This window comes from Amblyomma americanum, chromosome 2 (assembly GCF_052857255.1).
Source record: "Amblyomma americanum isolate KBUSLIRL-KWMA chromosome 2, ASM5285725v1, whole genome shotgun sequence".
Classification (NCBI taxonomy): domain Eukaryota; kingdom Metazoa; phylum Arthropoda; class Arachnida; order Ixodida; family Ixodidae; genus Amblyomma; species Amblyomma americanum.
The window spans coordinates 173,234,630-173,256,872 of NC_135498.1; the positions used below are offsets into that span (position 1 = coordinate 173,234,630).

Sequence of the window (22,243 nt, forward strand, 5' to 3'; positions counted from 1 at the left end):
AGGCTAGCCTAGCAGTGCTGTTCGAGGAACTAGTGGGAATTAAATGGGATGTGATAGGGCTTAGCGAAGTTAGGAGGACAGGTGAGGCGTATACAGTACTAAAGGACGGACACATACTGTGCTATCGCGGGTTAGAGGATAGACGAGAACTAGGTGTGGGTTTCCTCATTAATAAAGATATAGCTGGCAACGTAGAGGAGCTCTACAGTATTAACGAGAGGGTAGCAGCTATAGTAATTAGGCTGAATAGGAGGTACAAGCTGAAAGTGGTGCAGACCTACGCACCCACATACAGCCATGATGACCAGACCGTTGAAAGCTTCTATGAGGACGTAGAATCAGCAATGAATAGAGTAAAATCGCAGTACACTGTATTGATGGGCGACTTCAATGCGAAGGTGGGCAAGAAAGAGGCTGACGACCACGCGGTAGGTGACTATGGAATAGGCTCTAGAAATAGCAGGGGAGAGTTATTAGTCGAATTCGCGGATAGAAATAATTTACGGATCATGAATACCTTCTTCCGCAAACGAGAAAACAGGAAGTAGACCTGGAAGAGCCCCAAGGGTGAGATTAAAAATGAAATCGACTTCATACTATGCGCTAAACCTGGCATCATTCAGGATGTGGCCGTCCTCGGAAGGGCGCGTTGCAGCGACCATAGAATGGTAAGGTCTAGAATTAGCTTAGACTTGAAGAGGTAACGGAAGAAGCTAGCGAAGAAGAAGACCATTAACGAGTAAGCATTGACGAAGAAAGGACGCTGACGGCCGTGCCTGACGTGTTCTTGCTGACGTGTTCTTGCTGGTGCTTGGCTTCGAGCTCAACTGTGGTTCCCTGGTGGTGCCTACGTGGTCATCTCTGGTGAGGCCGTTCTCTGTGGGGGATTTGGCCAGGTCTCAGGTTAGGTCTGTAGGCCAGGTTAATGTGCATTTGAGGGTGCGTTTGGCTTAGGTATGTCGCTGACCTCCCCGGGTGGAGGGACGGCAACCTGGTTTGCCAGCTTGCCCACCCAAAGCTTGCCGCTAGAAAATTTTCGTAAAAATGGAATTGACATCATCCCTGTGGCTTTCGTGCCGATCGGTGAGGGAACGATCAAGATGAAAAGCCCCAAGGTCCTTCAGCAGGAGCTAAGATCTCTCACTACCCACTACCTCCAGATCTCTGAGGTGCGACCGTTCGGCCGGAGAGGCATTGTTTGCAGGTCCGCTGACATTGATTGTGTCACAGACCTGCTCCAGTGCAAAATATTTCAGTCCTTAGCGGTTAAAGCCTTCATCCCGGAACAGCTCGCATGTTCCAAAGGTATTGTTCGTGGCGTGGACCCAGCATCTTCCCCGCAGGATATACTGAAGGAGTTTCAGGATGCAGGTGTGGGGGTTCTTTCTGTCTACCGGTGCAGTAGAGAATTCAATGGTGTGCGTGTTGCGACAGAGTCAGTTATCACTACGTTTGCTGGTTCCTCCTGTCCTTCTGAACTCAAGGTTTGGCCGATAGTGTATCGTGTGGACCCTCTGCAGCCCCGTCCTCTTCAGTGCAACAACTGTTGGCGTTTCGGTCACAGTGGTAAAGCGTGTAAGTCGGCGACCCGCTGCCGGGTTTGTGGAGAAGGGCATTCAGATGACAGCTGCGCCTCTGATCAGCCCCAGTGTTGCCTATGCAAGGGCAACCACTCAGCTGATGATGTCAACTGCTCGAAACGAGCCGACGAACAAAGCCTGCTCGATATCATTCAAGCGAAACGATGTTCGAGAGCAGATGCTTATGCACTTCTGGATCGGAGGGGTAATACATATGCCAGCCGTGCGCGAAGCTCTGTTGCTGATATACCGTCAAGTTTGACTACTTCAATAGTGTCCTCAGTAGAACAGGCTCTTTCTGTGGTGGTCGAGCGAATGCTGGGCAGTTTCACCGAGGCTCTATCTCAACTTGTTGCTGGCCAATCTCTGCCTACTGAATCACATGTTTCGGCGGCTACGCCGGCATCACTCCCGAGTGCTGCTAGTAAGAATCATTCCATGTCGCCTCCTACCGTGCCCCAAGTACCGCCTGCCAACAGCGCTCCTGACAGTGTCGCTCACGTAGATCCTTGTAGTATGGACGTTGAAATGCTCACCACTTCCCAGAAGCGTCGAGCTTCTTCCTCACCCTCGAAGTCAGCTGTTCCGCAAGTCAAAGCAAAGAAAGGACCCCCCAAATTAATTCCCCAGACTGATGTGCTGAAGGAGGCTGTTGATGCCTCTTTAACCAGTCGATAATCATGGCGGGTCTAAAAGTTATGCAGTGGAATTGTCGCTCCGTACTTTCTTCTTTACCGGATCTTGAATTACTTCTTCATAAACATAATCCAGATATTGTGATTTTACAAGAAACGTGGCTCTCACCACTTAAATCATTCACATTTAAAAAATTTCGTGTTTTCAGGGTAGATCGCGTTAATGGCAGGGGTGGTGGGTTAATAACTATGATCTCTACGAAAATATGTCACCGGGCATCAATCTCGCAGACAGTTATGCGCCCTGACTGTGAGTTGTTGGCGGTTGAAATCTCCCTTCCACAGTGCGCCAAAGTCACTATTGCTAACGTCTACTTCCCAATCGGTGTTCACAGGACAGACTGTTTGGACACCTTACTGAGCGGCGCAAACAGCACAGTCATCGCAGGAGATTTTAATTCGCACCACAGTGCCTGGGATAGTCGCTCTGACTCCTGCGGCCAGCTTCTGTGGTCCTGGATGTCAATGAATGCAGTGCGCTGCTGTAATTCCGGAGCAGTAACCTTTATGCGTGGAGGATCCCGTTCAATCATAGATTTAACATTAGCATCTCGTGGGGTTGGCGTATCTGCATGGTCAACTGAAGAATCAGGTACATCTAGTGACCACTTTCCAATAACCTTTTCTATTATATCCTCGCCTATCAGAAAAGGTGGTGCAACCATGAAATTTCTAAACCACATTATGTACAAAAAATTGATATCTGTCTCACTCCCCTCCATAGTTAGCTCAGGTCGAGCACAAAGAGCTCAGCGGACAATTACCTTTCTGCAAGATGCTGCTGAGAGTTCTGTATTCTCGGTGTGCACTACTGCTCCTGCCAGACAGCCGTCTCCTTGGTGGACGGAGGAGTGCGAGAAAGCTTATCGTCGTAGAAAAGCAGCCTGGAAAAGCCTTTCCTATAATCAGAGCCCAGCTAATTGGATAAATTATAAGTTCTTCTCTGCATGTTTCAAACGAACTGTTAAAAAGGCAAAGGAGGATTATAATCAAAATTTAAACACGTATCTCTCAAAACCCCAGAATAAGAAGGCTCTCTATAGATTCATGGCGCAGAATAACAGCTCTCCGGCCTCCAATCGCATAAGGTCAATGGTAATGTCTCCGCAGGAGGCTAAGCAAAACCTTGAACGCATCGCGCAGGGGCTGGCCTTACGTTTCCAGGTACAGAAAGCAGAACCTTTGCACACTCTCACCCCCAGCTCGGACTATCCTGAGGTCGACGTGTCGGAGCTCCTGCAAATTGTTTCCTCGATGCACTCTGCTGCTCCGGGATCTGACGGGATTACTGTGGGCATGTTAAAGATTTTAGCGCACGACTTTCCAACTCACCTTCTAGATATTGTAAATGCGTCATTGGAAACCTCTTGGATTCCTCACAGTTGGAAAATTGCGAAAATAATTTTACTTTTAAAAAATGCAGACAATGGATTTCAATTAGACAATATTCGGCCGATTGCTTTAACCTCAAATTTAGTAAAGCTAATAGAAAGAGTAGTACACAGTCGCCTCACAAAGCATGTTCATCATATTAACGGCCTCAGCCCCGCACAGATTGGCTTTCGTCGCGGTTGTTCCATATGGTCCGCGCATGTGGATCTCGAGAGCCGAATACGACTCTCAATGCGCCAGAGAGAAGTTTCGGCCTTGGTGACGCTTGACGTTGCGAAGGCCTATGACAGCGTGGAGCACACAGTCCTCATTAACAAGCTTGCTCAACTACAACCACCGCATTACCTCTACGCCTGGATTTGTGAATTTCTAAAAGATAGATTTTTCTTCTGTACAGACGGATCTTTTTGTTCTAATACCTATGGTCAATCAAGAGGTGTGCCGCAAGGCTCTGTTCTTTCTCCGCTGCTTTTCAACATATTAGTTCGGGACATCCCCATTCATCCTAACGTTACAGTTTATGTATACGCAGATGATATAGCTTTTTTCGCATCAGCAAATGATATTCATGTGCTCTACGGGTATTTGCAGGCATATCTGAATGCTCTTGAAGTCTGGTTGGACCAAATCAATTTATCACTTAATGTCAGCAAATGCGGCGTGCTGGTATTTCCACCCGACGCTCCTATGTACATCTCGCTAGCCTACCGCTCCACTCCAATTCCGCAGGTGGAGTCGGTTAAATACCTAGGTGTTACTTATGACCAAAATTTGGACTGGCGACACCATATTAAGAATAATGTTATTAAAGGGGAACGTGCACTGGGCCGTTTGACCCGAGTTGGCAATAAAAAGTTTGGCATGCGTCGTGACACGCTACTGTTGCTCTATAAGGCTTATATGAGACCGATTCTGGAATTTGGTTGCCCCTTGTTCTCTGGTAGCGCGAACTACAAGCTGCAGCCATTAGCCTTACTGGAAAGACGTGCCCTACGGCTATGCCTCGGGCTCCCAAAATCAGCTTCCAACGCTGTCCTTTATCTAGAAGCGCGTATCCCCAACCTCTATTCCCGCTTCCAACTTCTAACAGTGCGTACTTTCCTCAAGTCTTTTGACCCGGCCCCAGGCGTTAGTGTTCCAATTTTTGTATCCCAACCACACCTTTTTTTGACTAATCACTGGCCACGTTATCAGCTTCCGCAAGTTAGGTTCACGCAGAATCTGTTAGCTCCGCTTCAGGTTGATCTGATCTCCTTGCAACGAGTTGCTGACACGCAGGCTGATCCCGTCTTCTATTACGACTTTATTTTCCCGTCCTATGCGAAGCATATGCCCGCACATACCCTAAATGGTCTTCTTTCTGAACACCTACAGAATTTTCCACATCATACTGTTCTCTCCACTGATGCCTCCGGCAGCTGTGAGAAGGCGGCGATTGGCATATATTCGCAGGATCTAGATTGGAGCTACTCCGTTCGTATCCCTGATTATACTCCTATATTCTTCGCAGAGTTTTTGGCCATTGGTTTGGCTCTTCTCAAAATTCCCACACATGTCGCACGGGTTCTTATTCTCACAGACTGCCTTTCAGTTATTGTCTCTCTCCAAAATTCGGAAAAATCTTTCTTGACTCGTTCACTTAGGTTTTTTGTTCCGAGCACAGTGCGCGAGATCCGTTTGGTCTGGGTACCTGGGCATTCAGGCGTCTATTTTAACGAGGTGGCTGATTTATTGGCAAGGTCAGCTCTCAGCGCACCTGTAATATATCCCGTCCCTCACCTCATTCTGTTAGCAGCTTCACGTTTCCAGCGGTTCCAACATATTTCAGCCACTTTGAGTGATCCGTTGCTGAATACCGTGGACTTTCAACACCTAAAGTACCCATGGAATATCCGGTGGTGTAAGTCAAGGCTTTGTGAAGTGTCCATGACGCTCCTGCGATGTAGAATCCCTCACTTAAACTTGTACTTATGCAGGTGCGGGTTCGCTGCGACAAACCTTTGTGTATCATGTGGGCAAGTTGAATCAATCGATCATTTTCTCCTCTCTTGCCGGCGGTTCGCGGTTCAGAGAAAGCAATATCTGGAGGTTCCTCTTTCGAGACTAGGACTGCCTCTGTCTCTTACAGTTCTTCTATCGTTCGGTGCGAGTGCCAAGGGATTCCCGTTAGGCATTGTATGCGGCTACCTTCACGATTACATAAGTGCAACTAATCGATTATCCTGTTAGCTATACACAAAATTCTTTCGCATGTCCAAAAAGGCTAGATTGATTCTATTCCGGATGACTCATACCTCTTGAATTCATTTCATTTTTCCCAATTTTTTTTTTATCTTGATTCAGTCTTCTGACGTTTCCTTCCCCGCGCAAATGCTTCATTGGCATTCTACCCTATACCTTGGCCAATCCCCCCACGTGGGTATGTGCCATATTACTTGAGGAGAAGAAGAAGAAGAAGAAGCAAGCATTAACGAGAAGAAGCAGAAGAAGGTTGGACGGTGCTGACGTGTTCTTGCTGGTGCTTGGCTTCGAGCTCAACTGTGGTGTCCTGGTGGTGCCTACGTGGTCTTCTCTGGTGAGGCCGTTCTGTGTGGGGGATTTGGCCAGGTCTCAGGTTAAAGGGAGACTGAAGCACTTTTTGCAAAAATCGGGCTTGCGGCGGCACCTTACAGTTTTTGATGCTGCGAACTCGAATAGAGAACTGAAATTTGGTAAAAACAAGCGCTAGTTGTCGTTTTTAGCAGAAATACGCAGCCGGCGCCTCGGGGCACATCGCGGGTCGCGCCGCCGCCTCTGATTGGCCAAGAAGACGTGACGACACTTCGAGGACCGGCGAAGCGGCCGATATGGCTGCAGTGCTGCGTAGGCTGCGTTGCGTGCCGATTGCAGCTCTTCGCGGTGTTGTATAAGCGATTACAAGACACTTTTGGCTCTCACGTGAACATCGGGGTTATCCTTATGGAAGGCTTTCATTCCACAGTTCAGCTCGGTACTTCTCCTTACCTTTTTGAGCCTGACGCATCCCCGCAAGGGAGTTCTACTGCGCCCCCGTCGAGCGACAGTTCGTCGTTGGCCGCCAGCGAAAGCGACGAGGCATTTTTACGCGTGGGAAATGTGAACTGGTAAGTATCTCGATTGCTAATCGGTTCCCGCGCATATAGATGCTGTTTGTTGATGCGGCGTTGCTGCTGACGAGGCCCTACAGCGCGAGTGGCTCAGTGCGGCATTTCTTTATTGCATTTGGTCGCGAGGAATACGCAGGTGTAGTGTAGGTATAGAACACGGTCAGTGTTTGAGCGCGCTGGCAGAACACATTATCCCGGTTGTAAATGCAATTTATCGACAAATAAATTCAAGGAACTGGCTGCTACCGCAGTATTTGCGCGTGCTGTACGATAGCCTGATCGGCGTGCGACAGTCCGTTTTTAACATGCATTCTTCCAGTATACGCAAATTATTCAGCATGTGCACGTTTGTTTTTCATATCTTCAGAGTAATGCTGTAGGTTTCGGCACGCTGGCGCATCTTTTTGGCACATCTGTTGCGAACACTCCGCGACGGGGCAGTGACCTATGCTGCGCGTCCTGTTTTATTTTGCTTTGCTGCACGTCGTTAGAAGGGGAGGACCAGTTTGAGCTTCCATGCACTTAGGTCTATCTCCCCGTTCGCGCTTGCGGCTTCCCTCGCCACCCCAGACGGCGGGGCTCTCTGCCGGCCTCGACCTTGGGCCCGTCCCCTGGGCGAGGGACGGTGCAGCCGCCTGGGGAGGAATTCTGGTATAAGGGAAAGACGTTGACATCAGTTTTGAGCTTTCCGACTCGTTCAAACTGACGAGCTGCAGTTAGCAATTTATTTTTACGCGTGAAAAGGGGCGCGGACATCTTGAGGGTGGACCGGCGAAGGGGGCTGCGCTCGTGGCAGGTTGTCTCTAGCTACTCCTAGCAGGCAGGCGCTCGGTCTGGCCGAGCGCGGAGGCAGCGACCGCTTGAGAGCTGGTGCAAGGCGCGCCAGTTCGACAGTTGGGACGCGGTGTCCCTCGCCTCTGTGCAGGCGATAGACTAAGTCGGCCGCGGGCAGTTGTGGCCGTATACTGACTCTTGTACCCATTTGTAAATAGCCTGTATAAAAGTTCTTCTTTTCTCACTAAATCGCTTCGCCTGCAAGTCGCATTCATCGAGGTGCTTTCAAGCGGTGCATTCAGTTTTGAAAACCACCGGCAAACTTTACTAATGCATAGTACGATTTTAGACTTCTTGCCTACAGGCTTGGCACTGAAGCATTACCGAAGCGTTTTACCTTCCTCTTCAGGTGTTCCTGCAAACACTGCGCAGTAATGACTGAAAAAGAAGACTGCCTATGTTGTCAAGAGGTCCCCGAAATTACTGGAAAGCAGAAGCGGGCGCGGTGCATCACAACAAAAAAATTCAAAGATGTATGCCTCAACAAAGCAGTCCTTGAAGTTGCACTGGCACGGCAGGAATCCAGGGCATCAAGAAACGACAGGGGCTCTGTGAACAAGTGAGGAGCACATGTGGTAGCTGGGTCAGTTTTATTGACATGCATTCTTTATTTTAGGAGGATGAGGTATGCTGCATATCGACAATTTGTCTACCTTGTGTGGAAAAGACTGGGCAGGCACAAGAGAGAAATCCTGCCGAGCTGCGTGCTCAGTGCTGTAAGAAAAAAATATCTTTCTGCTGATGGCAGTTATACAGGATTCAAGCACCCTTATACTTGCTGAGGTAAGTACACATTATAAAGCCTAAATAGCTAAGCACACAAGTCATTCCTCTAATTTGCAGTTATTTTTACCTCCTTCCAGAGTTTGTGCAAATGCCTAGAACATTCATGAAATAAAATTTCATTCATGGTTGGCAAAACCAGAGATAAAAACACACAGATGCTTTCAAAAAAGTAATTTATTTGCGAAGCTTCTGCAAGTCAGCATACATCTCGCCAGTAAGAATGTGAATCAAGTGGGCGGTAGAGACCATGCTACAGAATGAGGAGCATGGGAATGAAATTACAATTTCACTCCATTTGAAATAGTAATAAAAGAAAAGAAGAATGGAGAATATCTGGTGGTGGACTGGACGGCAGTATTATATGCGTAGGCGACGAAAGGAAGGACAAGGTCCCAGTTGGAATGGTCAGGACTGATATACATGGTGAGCATGTCAACAAATGTCCGGTTAAACCGTTCGGTGAGACCGTTGGACTTCAAGTCTTTTTATGCTAACCTACAAATTGTCGAGAAATGCAGAAGGATAAAGCTTTTAGGATCATGCAGATACTGTCTTATAGTTTATGGTGTGTTCACCACAGTCTGTCGCTACTAATATTTTTAGGAAGACAGCAATGGCTGCTAAATATGTGGCAGTAGTGCATTGGTTCCTCTTTCATAATGGCAGATATGAACTACAGCAGATTGAAATCTTAAAAAAATAAAGTGAAGAGAGAGCCTCAGTCCAGCGACCAGCGTTCCAACAAGAGGACTTGTCTTTGTCAGGTCAAGTGCGGTCATCATTGGCAGGGGTTATATAGGCCCTTCACTCTAAGGAGGATGGACTGGGGTTACGGTGGGGTGTGGAGCGAAGAGGGTGGGAAGGTGGCGCGCTTAGTCTTCAAACAGCTCTTGTCTAGCCATGAGGCTATCACCTACAGGTAGGAGAGAAGCGGGTTAGTAACCATACTGAGTTGAAAAGAATGCAAGAACAGACCCCCCTTTTTCCAAAAAAAATGCAACAGAATCTAAGTGAACAACGGCAATAAAACAATAAAAGGAAAACAGCTAATGGAGCAAAAAAATGCCACGAAGGAAAGAATAGAGGCCTTAAAGTGGTTGTCAAGGTTGCATTCTTTTTCCTTGTAATCTATGCAATCCCCAGCATATAGTGCAAAGTGGTATACGTACTTTTTAGTGGCTGCATGATTTCGCCTACTCTGCCTTCTTGTGTTTAGTGATATCTGTTTTTCATTTTTTTTACAAACTAAACATTTTAGTAACTAGTACTCCCTAATTAAACTACACGGTGCATGTCATCACATCCTTTGCTGTACATTTTTACCTGTCACAATGGCTATCAAGGGCTTTGGCTGCTCAACCCACGTTCAGATTTGGGACATGTGGTAAACCCCCATACTACTTACCAGCATTTTCTCTGCAGATCATGAGAGGCTGATCATTGCCTATTGAATCTTGACTTTCTTTTCTCGACCAGCTTCTCCTTTGGGACCTTTGGAAAACTGCTGCTGAGTGGTGGGCGAGATTCTGGGGCAGTTTTCCTCTCCTGGGGCTGCGTGCTCTCAGCCATGGCCACAACCTTGTCGAGGAGGCATTTGACGTAGCCTGTGTGAGCATTTCATCTTGTAGATTGTGCAATATTCACTTTCTTCATGACCAAATAAACTAGGTGGTGCAAGCTTACCATGAGTGGGTGGCTCCTTTAATGGACAAGCTGTTGGGTCACCACCTGCTGCCTTTGGGTAACGCACGCACCATCGAAGTGTGCCATCCTTTGTGCGTGCCTGACCACGTCCACTGTTCTCATTGTAGTGAAGTGCAGCAAGTTGGGTCCTGAAAAAGTTGCACAAGACCGTGTGAAAACGTGTAAACGTGTAACATATATAAAAAGTCCAACCGTAAAGATCATGCAACAAAAGAAGGTCACTGATGGATGTTAAGCACAGCACCATGTTAGCAATTAGTGCTTAAAAGCACCATGAGCACGCATGATGAAAATACTGAAGAAGCAAAGAACTACTTTTGAAGAGCGAACAGAACAATGCATCGCCTCAGTTGCTGGGCAAATTGAAAATGAAAATGCAGTTCTTGTATGGTAAACACAGCCAAAACTAAATGCTCACAAAGTGTCGGCACGTAAAATCCCTTCCGATTCGCTCGACTCTGTTTTTAATTTCTGTTTAGACGACGTAAGAAATGATGCAGCTATTGACAATTTCAGTAAGTGTAATTTAAGATGGGCACCTTTTCATATAGTTCTGGCACGTGCCTACATGCCTTTCACTTTTCTATAGATGCGTTTAACATTTGTTTTGTTTAACACAATTGTTTTGTGATATCGATGGTTTCTCACTGTGAAAATAGAGTATAGAAGACAACAGCTTACCTGGCCCTCATTCCTGAATACGAATAATGGTAGGTCTTCGGTGTAAAATGGACTAGAAGGCTATGAAAAGCCTCTAATCTATATGTTTGATGTCTGGTGGATAGCCGTGGCATGTCTTGCAGAAGGGCCTTAGACTTTGCAATGTCTTCTAGCTTCTGGAAAGCTTCTGATTCTAAAAGGAAACGGCTATTATCATCTCTTTGTATAGCTCTAAGCGTGTGGTTTGCTGTATGCTCCTGCATCAACCAGTTAAAAAATATTTCAGTGCACCTGTAAATAAACTTCTGTTCAGTAATGAGCCACTTATAAGTTTCGATAGTTTTAATAAACATTGGCATTTGAGGTGCACTGTAATAAATGGTATGGAAGAAATTTAAACAGCCATTATTTAACTAGCTCATGAAGCTTTTCATGTAAATCCTGCTGCACCGCACAGGTTGCTCAAAATTTTGGAATCCCGTCTATTACACTCAACAACGATAGGTTGTCCAGCCCTCCATTCCATTCCCTGCCATTTCCTTTTGATTTCTGCTAGGATGTCATTAACTCGTTCATATCGTAACGTTGCACTTTTCACTTTCCACAGCTTGCAGCATTGTACTCAATCTAAGTTCAACCTTTTTTGCTAATTTTGTTTCTGCACCATAATAGTGAGTACTGGTAAGATACAGCTTTTGTACAATTTGCTCTTGAGGGATACTGGTAAATTACCATTCATGATTTCAGCATACCTGCCAAATGCACTGCTCCTTATTCTTATTATCCTATTTCTTTCACTCTCATGGTCTGGATGTGCGGTCATTACGCACTAATAAGATCTCTTCCCTTCACGCTTTCAAAGTTTCACTGCCTATCACAAACCACTGCTCGCTTCAGAGACTTGGACATTGCTTAAGTTCTCTGCATAAAGTTTTTAGACCCACTGTTCTGCTTTGCCCGTCGAGATCATCGATCATGCTTTGCAGTTTGTTCAGAAATCATTTTTCGAAAGCGCTAAAACAAAACGGACAAAGAAGGAACAGACATGGACAAGCACTCATCCCCGTCTGTTCCTTTTTGTCCATGTTGTTTTAGCACTTTCGAAAAATGACAAACGTGCACCAGCTAGCCCGATCCACCACTCTTCTGGAGTTTCGAGTTCTTTAGCAAGGCAACGTCATCACCAAATTGCATTAACTCTTATCGCCAGTTCTTCTCGTTTGAGGTCAGTGATTACCTTCTGTAAACATACAGTGAATAGTACTCTAGAGATTGTGTCTCCCTACCTGAAACCCTCTCTTATTGGAAATTATTACTTTATATATCATAGTTAGATGTGCCTTATTATGCTTTGCTAGGGCCTTTCACATATTTTCATTACAAAATGTAATAATATACCTTCTCTGAGCCACTGCTTTGGTTCGATGTCACCATGCAAGCACGTGGGGAACAATGCCTGGTCGTGTGTGTGGATGTCCCTTATGTGGTTGAGAAGTGACAACCATTTAGGCACAATGAGTTGTGCTTTGCCTTCGCTGGATGCTGCCGCCCAATACAGGTGGTTGCACACAGACTTGATCCAGGGTGCAAGTTCCTTGCAGCTATTTTGTTTTGCAGCTGTGTGCAGCTTCTTGGTGATACCTAAAATGCATATTAGAAAAAATAGAACTAATGTAATATATTCCATAAATACGCTAAAAATAACATTTTATCAGCCACTGTAAAGCAGCAGCTGCTAGATACCTTTTGCCATGTGCCACACGTCAAACTCGTGGGTGATTGCAGCTTTGTTGTTGCGGAGAAAGCACTTGATCTGTGTATGACGGTCAGTCACCAGCACTGCTACTTTGATGTTCGCACTCTCCAGAAAAGCAAGGCCTTGTTTCAGGCCTTCCAACTCCATGCGACAGCTGCTGCCAGCATCATTGGACTGTGGAATGATAATGGCAAAGGATATTGAGTTTGATGCGCTGCGTGTCTATCAGTTAAAAAAAAAGACTGCATGTGTTGAGGTCTCTCCTTCCCAGGTGTTTAAGTATTTTTACGAGAATACATCTTTGTATTTCTAACAATGGTAGTGCTATGCTGATGGGGATTCAAGGATAAACCCATGGCAATGCATGTGCTGTAGAAAGAAGTCACCATATTTAAGTGTTGCGTTAGTTCATTTGGCAGCATTAGTGAGCTATAAACATTTACAGAATGTTGCTGTAGCACAGTGGAAACGCACCTGCACGACTTCAAAATGCAAGACTTTGTGGCGTTCAACGTCCATCAGAGTATACGTGCCATATTTGGCACTAAATCCTGGCGAATCAGATCGTCCATCTCCAGCAAGGTTGACTTGTTGGCCTTGCAGCTCTTGGAGCAGACTTTTCTGCTCTTCTTTCCAAACCTGAAAAAAAAAATCAGTGTGCATTGAACCTTGATCATGCAAAAAAAGCTGGAAACTTCTTCATGACTCCTTACCCTGTCAATTGCAGGCCACAGATATGAACGCTGGATTGTAAAAAACGTCCTGTTGCTCACAACTGGTACACCAATTGAAGCCAGCATTCTCAGTGTAGCTGTTGGATTGCTTCCAGAGAAGAGAACTGCTGCGCAAAGCTGCACGTTGAGCATCGGCTGCTGTTTTTTGATGTCCTGATTACACCAGTACAACAAGTGGCCCGATGCGCACTCCCCATAGACTTTTAGAAGTGTGCCTTCACACTTGAATCTGACTGCCCGAGGAGCGAGGCATTCTGTGTACAGCTGGAAAAGTTTCCAAAGGTACTTCTCCTGTACCAAAAAAATTTTGTTGCCGGAGTCATCTGTGGAGTTTCCAACACATCCCTGCCTGGAAGAGAATGGGCAAATTTTCAATTGCACTGGACGGCCTAAACACGCTACCTCGCATGAAAAAAATTAGGAGTGAATGTTTATGGCACCAGAGTAAAAGAAGGGTAAACAGGTGTTTATCATGCTATTTACAAATCACATACTTCTCTTCAAATTCTTCACATGGGCTGTAGTCCTCATCATCGTAGTTCTCATCTCCACCTTCGTCTTCTGTGGTGTTCTCATTTTCAATCGCCTCTCTCTGGATTGGCATGGTCGTTTGAGTAGCTGCGTCTATCATGGGACTACCAACCTGAATGCCTAAAGGTCATGCGACATGTGCACCTGCATTTAGTAGTTGTTACCACTGGATTCAATGTAGAATATGCGGAAATTTTTGTACAATTGAAAACCTCTATAGCGCTTTGCCCCCTTCCCCATCAATATTATACAAATGCATGAATCGAAAATGTATGCTGGTTGTGGAGGCACATACCAATAGATACAGTATGCGGTTTTGTCTGAGAGTGGCGTGATGCTGTGCTTCTTTTCACACATGCCTGTACAGCTTTGCTTTGTGTTGATGGCCACACTGTTGCTTGGACAGACTTGTGTCTTCCCCCCTCACAAGACTCTGTCAGTTTGACCTCCGGCGGCACATCCTGTGCTGCATCTGAAATAATGAGCAGGTTATCATGTAATGCCTTGTATTACTCTGCTTGGTCAAGATTGGTCATTACCAGTAAGAGCGAGGATACTTAGTTGCATTGCACAGTTTTCTTGTGGCATTGCACAGAGATCTGCTGCAGCTTCTGTTGTGACATCTGCAACAGAGGCTGAGACATGATTTGATGCACACGAGATCCATGCATAACTAAAACTTCAGACTGAATGTAGCGTCATTACCTGTTGAGGTACCAGAGGAACTACCCAATTTTGGATCAAGTGTTTGCACGCTTGATCCTTCTCCAAGCAGTCCTGCAAGGACCTGAAAGGATAAAAAGTGTACTGGACCACTGAATTGCTCTTCACTGAAAATTTTTCTATGAAAGCAAGAAAGCCGCGTATGTGATGTCGTTCTCGGCTGTTAGGTGATCATCGAAATGGATGTTTACCTCGTAAGAATAGCATGACGCCTGCCGACTTATCGCATTTGCATAACCACATCGGAATTGGACAGATTTAAAAAAGTGTGAAGCTAGCGGTTAGGGTCATAGGGGAATAGCGAGGCGCCAGTGCGCATTCGCAGAGCAGTTACCAGAGTGGTGCTATTGTCCTGCGCCTGCGCTGTGGCTCCTCGCTATTCCCCTGTGACCCTAATCGGCAGCTTCACCCTATTCTAAATGTCTCTATTAACTTCTAGTCCGTTCTGCGTCCCGCCGCTGCCAGAATAAGTCCGACGCCGCGCACCTGTGTTTCAAAGCCAAGCTTCAACTCGCCCAGGCTCTGTCGAGTATTTCCGTTTCAGATTGCGTAGCTAATGATTCAAGGCGAGGCAGCAACGGGTGGGAAATCACGACGCCGCATGTGAACAGCTTCGACATTTGTTTGCTTCGACGCGTCGGACCAAACCTCGCTCAGCGCGCCCCAAGACCTGGCCAACCTGGCAGCGCCACTGCTCCGCAGGGGCTTCCCGAGCATGTCAGGCACAGCAGTGGGCTTTCTTCAATTGCCTGTCCCGTCTGCACGCGAAGAATCACCAGCGGTGTTTCGTTGATTAATTAAGTAACGTTTAGCACAGGGGTCTCTATAGCATATCCCCTTGCGCGAGAAAAGGAAACTCGCCAGTACAGCCGCGCGCGGCGCATGCAGCTGTGCCCTACCATCGCGGGATCGCTCTCCACGTGGGCGAATCACAGTCAACGCTTCATGCCACGCTCCACACAAAAATGAGACCTGAATTTCCGCGAAGTAATGAATTTAAAATCGGAAGTAGAAGCACTCACCTCATGTTTCCTTCTTTTAGCAAATGCACTTCTTGGCGGTGGCGACATGCTTTTTTTGTGCGAAAATACTGAAGGAACCGCGTCATGGTTCAGCCTTGCCCCTCTGACAGAAATCCCTAGCGATCGCATTAGGGACAAGCTCTGCGCGTAGTCGCTGTCACGAAAGTGCTTCGAGCAAAGTACGCTTGCTTTGGTCGGCTTGAAATTCTTCCTCTTCACAGCCACGACCCACTGCGCTGCGAGCTTTTGATCTTTCGGGAAAGTGTGGAAGACGACATCGTCGCGGCCGTAGGTGCTCGTACACCCGAATGCACAGCAGTACCTCATGTTCGATCGCCTGCACGGGGTCGGGTGCTCAAAACTTGGCTGGAACACTTTGTGAGTACGTCCACAGCGCAGCCAACACGAGGAACAACGCGCACTGAAAGCACAGTCCGGCGACTAGGGAGAGTCTCCGACTCCTCATAATGACGTCACACGGGCCGACAAGGAGGCGGTTCTCCTCTCCGCTGTTTCCCTCTCCTGCGCTCTCTAGGGACGCGGGAGATTTGAACGGCGTGATTTCAATCTGTGATTGCGCCGGTGCTTTTGCAACAATTGAAAAAATAACTTCACAGACATGGTCAACAATGAGTATACTTCAAAAGCCTAGTAGGTTAGCAGATTTGAAAACCGCCTCAGTCTCCCTTTAAGTCTGTAGGCCAGGTTAATGTGCATTTGAGGGTGCGTTTGGCTCAAGTATGTCGCTGACCTCCCCGGGGGGAGGGTCGGCAACCTGGTTTGCCAGCTTGCCCACCCAAAGCTTGCCGCTAGAAAATTTTCGTAAAAATGGAATTGACATCATCCCTGTGGCTCTCGTGCCGATCGGTGAGGGAACGATCAAGATGAAAAGCCCCAAGGTCCTTCAGCAGGAGCTAAGATCTCTCACTACCCACTCCCTCCAGATCTCTGAGGTGCGACCGTTCGGCCGGAGAGGCATTGTTTGCAGGTCCGCTGACATTGATCGTTTCACATACCTGCTCCAGTGCAAAATTTTTCAGTCATTAGCGGTTAAAGCCTTCATCTCGGAACAGCTCGCATGTTCCAAAGGTATTGTTCGTGGCGTAGACCCAGCATCTTCCCCGCAGGATATACTGAAGGAGTTTCAGGATGCAGGTGTGGGGGTTCTTTCTGTCTACCGGTGCAGTAGAGAATTCAATGGTGTGCGTGTTGCGACAGAGTCAGTTATCACTACGTTTGATGGTTCCTCCTGTCCTTCTGAACTCAAGGTTTGGCCGATAGTGTATCGTGTGGACCCTCTGCAGCACCGTCCTCTTCAGTGCAACAACTGTTGGCGTTTCGGTCACAGTGGTAAAGCGTGTAAGTCGGCGACCCGCTGCCGGTTTTGTGGAGAAGGGCATTCAGATGACAGCTGCGCGTCTGATCAGCCCCAGTGTTGCCTATGCAAGGACAACCACTCAGCTGATGATGTCAACTGCTCGAAACGAGCCGACGAACAAAGCCTGCTCGATATCATTCAAGCGAAACGATGTTCGAGAGCAGATGCTTATGCACTTCTGTATCGGAGGGATAATACATATGCCAGCCGTGCGCGAAGCTCTGTTGCTGATACACCGTCAAGACACTACTTCAATAGTGTCCTCAGTAGAACAGGCTCTTCCTGTGGTGGTCGAGCGAATGCTGGGCAGTTTCACCGAGGCTCTATCTCAACTTGTTGCTGGCCAATCTCTGCCTACTGAATCACATGTTTCGGCGGCTACGCCGGCATCACTCCCAAGTGCTGCTAGTAAGAGTCATTCCATGTCGCCTCCTACCGTGCCCCGAGTAGCGCCTGCCAACAGCGCTCCTGACAGTGTCGCTCACGTCGATACTTGTAGCATGGACGTTGAAATGCTCACCACTTCCCAGAAGCGTCGAGCTTCTTCCTCACCCTCGAAGTCAGCTGTTCCGCAAGTCAAAGCAAAGAAAGGACCCCCCAAATTAATTCCCCTGACTGATGTGCTGAAGGAGGCTGTTGATGCCTCTTTAACCAGTCGATAATCATGGCGGGACTAAAAGTTATGCAGTGGAATTGTCGCTCCGTACTTTCTTCTTTACCGGATCTTGAATTCCTTCTTCATAAACATAATCCAGATATTGTGATTTTACAAGAAACGTGGCTCTCTCCACTTAAATCATTCACATTTAAAAAATTTCGTGTTTTCAGGGTAGATCGCGTTAATGGCAGGGGCGGTGGGTTAATAACTGTGATCTCTACGAAAATATGTCACCGGGTATCAATCTCGCAGACAGTTATGCGCCCTGACTGTGAGTTGTTGGCGGCTGAAATCTCCCTTCCACAGTGCGCCAAAGTCACTATTGCTAACGTCTACTTCCCAATCGGTGTTCACAGGACAGACTGTTCGAATACCTTACTGAGCGGCGCAAACAGCACAGTCATCGCAGGAGACTTTAATTCGCACCACAGTGTCTGGGATAGTCGCTCGGACTCCTGCGGCCAGCTTCTGTGGTCCTGGATGTCAATGAATGCAGTGCGCTGCTGTAATTCTGGAGCAGTAACCTTTATGCGAGGAGGATCCCGTTCAATCATAGATTTAACATTAGCATCTCGTGGGGTTGGCGTATCTGCATGGTGAACTGGAGACTCAGGTACATCTAGTGACCACTTTCCAATAACCTTTTCTATTATATCCTCGCCTATCAGAAAAGGTGATGCAACCATGAAATTTTTAAACCACATTATGTACAAAAAATTGATATCTGCCTCACTCCCCTCCATATTTAGCTCAGGTCGAGCACAAAGAGCTCAGCGGACAATTACCTTTCTGCAAGATGCTGCTGAGAGCTCTGTATTCTTGGTGTGCACTGCTGCTCCTGCCAGACAGCTGTCTCCTTGGTGGACGGAGGAGTGTGAGAAAGCTTATCGTCGTAGAAAAGCAGCCTGGAAAAGCCTTTCCTATAATCAGAGCCCAGCTAATTGGATAAATTATAAGTTCTTCTCTGCATGTTTCAAAAGAACTGTTAAAAAGGCAAAGGAGGATTATAATCAAAATTTAAACACGTATCTCTCAAAACCCCAGAATAAGAAGGCTCTCTATAGATTCATGGCGCAGAATAACAGCTCTCCGGCCTCCAATCGCATAAGGTCAATGGTAATGTCTCCGCAGGAGGCTAAGCAAAACCTTGAACGCATCGCGCAGGGGCTGGCCTTATGTTTCCAGGTACAGAAAGCAGAACCTTTGCTTACTCTCACCCCCAGCTCGGACTATCCTGAGGTCGACGTGTCGGAGCTCCTGCAAATTGTTTCCTCGATGCACTCTGCTGCTCCGGGATCTGACGGGATTACTGTGGGCATGTTAAAGATTTTAGCGCACGACTTTCCAACTCACCTTCTTGATATTGTAATTGCGTCATTGGAAACCTCTTGGATTCCTCACAGTTGAAAAATTGCGAAAATAATTTTACTTTTAAAAAATGCATACAATGGATTTCAATTAGACAATATTTGGCCGATTGCTTTAACCTCAAATTTAGTAAAGCTAATAGAAAGAGTAGTACACAGTCGCCTCACAAAGCATGTTCATCATATTAACGGCCTCAACCCCGCACAGATTGGCTTTCGTCGCGGTTGTTCCATATGGTCCGCGCATGTGGATCTCGAGAGCCGAATACGACTCTCAATGCGCCAGAGAGAAGTTTCGGCCTTGGTGACGCTTGACGTTGCGAAGGCCTATGACAGCGTGGAGCACAGTCTTCATTAACAAGCTTGCTCAACTACAACCACCGCATTACCTCTACGCCTGGATTTGTGAATTTCTAAAAGATAGATTTTTCTTCTGTACAGACGGATCTTTTTGTTCTAATAACTATGGTCAATCCAGAGGTGTGCCCCAAGGCTCTGTTCTTTCTCCGCAGCTTTTCAACATATTAGTTCGAGACATCCCCATTCATCCTAACGTTACAGTTTACTTATACGCAGATGATATAGCTTTTTCGCATCAGCAAAGGATATTTATGTGCTCTACGTGTATTTGCAGGCATATCTGAATGCTCTTGAAGTCTGGTTGGACCAAATCAATTTATCACCTAATGTCAGCAAATGTGGCGTGCTGGTATTTCCACCCGACGCTCCTATGTACATCTCGCTAGCCTACCGCTCCACTCCAATTCCGCAGGTGGAGTCGGTTAAATACCTAGGTGTTACTTATCACCAAAATTTAGACTGGCGACACCATATTAAGAATAATGTTATTAAAGGGGAACGTGCACTGGGCCGTTTGACCCGAGATGGCAATGAAAAGTCTGGCATGCGTCGTGACACGCTACTGTTGCTCTATAAGGCTTATATGAGACCGATTCTGGAATTTGGTTGCCCCTTGTTCTCTGGTAGCGCGAACTACAAGCTGCAGCCATTGGCCTTACTGGAAAGGCGTGCCCTACGGCTATGCCTCGGGCTCCCAAAATCAGCTTCCAACGCTGTCCTTTATCTCGAAGCCCGTATCCCCAACCTCTATTCCCGCTTCCAACTTCTAACAGTGCGTACTTTCCTCAAGTCTTTTGACCCGGCCCCAGGCGTTAGTATTCCAATTTTTGTATCCCAACCACACCTTTTTTTGACTAATCACTGGCCACGTTATCAGCTTCCGCAAGTTAGGTTCACGCATAATCTGTTAGCTCCGCTTCAGGTTGATCTGATCTCCTTGCAACGAGTTGCTGACACGAAGGCTGATCCCGTCTTCTATTACGACTTTATTTTCCCGTCCCATGCGAAGCCTATGCCCGCACATACCCTAAATGGTCTTCTTTCTGAACACCTACAGAATTTTCCACATCATACTGTTCACTCCACTGATGCCTCCGGCAGCTGTGAGAAGGCGGCAATTGGCATATATTCGCAGATCTAGCTTGGAGCTACTCCGTTCGTATCCCTGATTATACTCCTATATTCTTCGCAGAGTTTTTGGCCATTGGTTTGGCTCTTCTCAAAATTCCCAGACATGTCGCACGGGTTCTTATTCTTACAGACTGCCTTTCAGTTATTGTCTCTCTCCAAAATTCGGAAAAATCTTTCTTGACTCGTTCACTTAGGTTTTTTGTTCCGAGCACAGTGCGCGAGATCCGTTTGGTCTGGGTACCTGGGCATTCAGGCGTCTATTTTAACGAGGTGGCTGATTTATTGGCAAGGTCAGCTCTCAGCGCACCGATAATATATCCCGTCCCTCACCTCATTCTGTTAGCAGCTTCACGTTTCCAGCGGTTCCAACATATTTCAGCCACACTGAGTGATCCGTTGCTCAATACCGTGGACTTTCAACACCTAAAGTACCCATGGAATATCCGGTGGTGTAAGTCAAGGCTTTGTGAAGTGTCCATGACGCTCCTGAGATGTAGAATCCCTCACTTAAACTTGTACTTATGCAGGTGCGGGTTCGCTGCAACAAACCTTTGTGTATCATGTGGGCAAGTTGAATCAATCGATCATTTTCTCCTCTCTTGCCGGCGGTTCGCGGTTCAGAGAAAGCAATATCTGGAGGTTCCTCTTTCGAGACTAGGACTGCCTCTGTATCTTACAGTTCTTCTATCCTTCGGTGCGAGCGCCAAGGGATTCCCGTTAAGCAGTGTATGCGGCTACCTTCACGATTACATAAGTGCAACTAATCGATTATCTTGTTAGCTATATACAAAATTCTTTCGCATGTCCAAAAAAGACTAGATTGATTCTATTCCGGATGACTCATACCTCTTGAATTCATTTTATTTTTCCAATTTTTTTATCTTGATTCAGTCTTCTGACGTTTCCTTTCCCGCGCAAATGATTCATTGGCATTCTACTTTATACCTTGGCCAATCCCCCCCACGTGGGTATGTGCCATATTACTTGAGGAGAAGAAGAAGAAGAAGAAGAAGTTAGCCGTAAGAGGGAAAGCACAGGAGTTTAGGATAGCGCTGCCAAACAGATACTCGGCTTTAACTGAGGAAGATGATCTTGATGTTCATTCAATGCATGATAACCTGACATCAATAATTACGGAGTGTGCAGTAGAAGTAGGCGGTAGGACAGTTCGAAAAGATACCGGGAAGCTATCTCAGGTGACGAAAGATCTGATTAAGAAGCGCCAAAACATGAAGGCATCTAACACGACCGATAGAATAGAACTAACGGAGCTATCAAAGTTAATAAATAAGCGCAAGGTAGCCGACATAAGGAAGTTTTGTATGGAGAGAATCGAGCATGCTATAAAGAACGGAGGTAGCCTAAAAACAGTGAAGAGGAAACTTGGCATAGGTAAAAACCAGATGTATGCATTAAGAGACAAGCAGGGCAATGTCATTAGCAATATGGATAATATAGTTAACGTAGCCGAAGAGTTCTACACAGACCTGTACAGTAGCCAATGTAATCAGAGCGCTAATGAGAAAGACAGCAGTGCACAGCAATGCGTCATCCCGCCAGTAACTAAAGATGAAGAAAGCCTTAGAAGCAATGAAAAGGGGAAAAGCAGCTGGGGAGGATCAAGTAACAGCAGATCTGTTGAAGGATGGAGGGGACATCGTGCTAGAAAAACTAGCCACCCTGTATACGCAATGCCTTATGACCTCGACTGTACCAGAAGCTTGGAAGAATGCAAACATTATCTTAATTCATAAGAAGGGAGACGATAAGGACTTGAAAAATTACAGGCCGATCAGCTTACTATCCG

At 46.6% G+C, this 22,243-nt stretch overlaps 1 protein-coding gene and 1 long non-coding RNA gene across 2 annotated transcripts; one reads left to right on the top strand and one right to left on the bottom strand.

Annotated features, from left to right (window-relative positions):
- The first annotated feature begins 6,293 nt into the window (after nucleotides 1-6,293).
- On the top strand, nucleotides 6,294-10,080 carry LOC144119279 (uncharacterized). Its single transcript, XR_013312317.1, has 4 exons — nucleotides 6,294-6,789; nucleotides 7,976-8,185; nucleotides 8,243-8,409; nucleotides 9,889-10,080. It is a non-coding gene; the product is annotated as an uncharacterized LOC144119279 (long non-coding RNA).
- A 713-nt stretch (nucleotides 10,081-10,793) lies between these two features.
- On the bottom strand, nucleotides 10,794-14,438 carry LOC144120238 (uncharacterized). The gene is made up of 8 exons (XM_077652639.1): nucleotides 14,337-14,438; nucleotides 14,093-14,269; nucleotides 13,761-13,917; nucleotides 13,436-13,615; nucleotides 13,066-13,171; nucleotides 12,520-12,706; nucleotides 12,175-12,417; nucleotides 10,794-10,969 (listed from the first exon to the last, which is right to left on the bottom strand). Exons 1-8 carry the CDS (start codon nucleotides 14,383-14,385, stop codon nucleotides 10,794-10,796), a joined length of 1,275 nt encoding a protein of 424 aa, XP_077508765.1. The 5' UTR covers nucleotides 14,386-14,438.
- Nucleotides 14,439-22,243: the final 7,805 nt, after the last annotated feature.

What these genes read in the sequence shown, in the direction of transcription:
- LOC144120238 (XM_077652639.1), bottom strand. Translation starts at nt 14,385, where the DNA reads ATGCCACAAGAAAACTGTGCAATGCAACTAAGTATCCTCGCTCTTACT. An exon ending in ACCGCATACTGTATCTATTG is followed by an intron (nt 13,918 to 14,092) that starts GTATGTGCCTCC and finishes CATGACCTTTAG; the next exon opens with GCATTCAGGTTGGTAGTCCC. An exon ending in AAAGCAGTGGCTCAGAGAAG is followed by an intron (nt 10,970 to 12,174) that starts GTATATTATTAC and finishes GTTTCCTTTTAG; the next exon opens with AATCAGAAGCTTTCCAGAAG.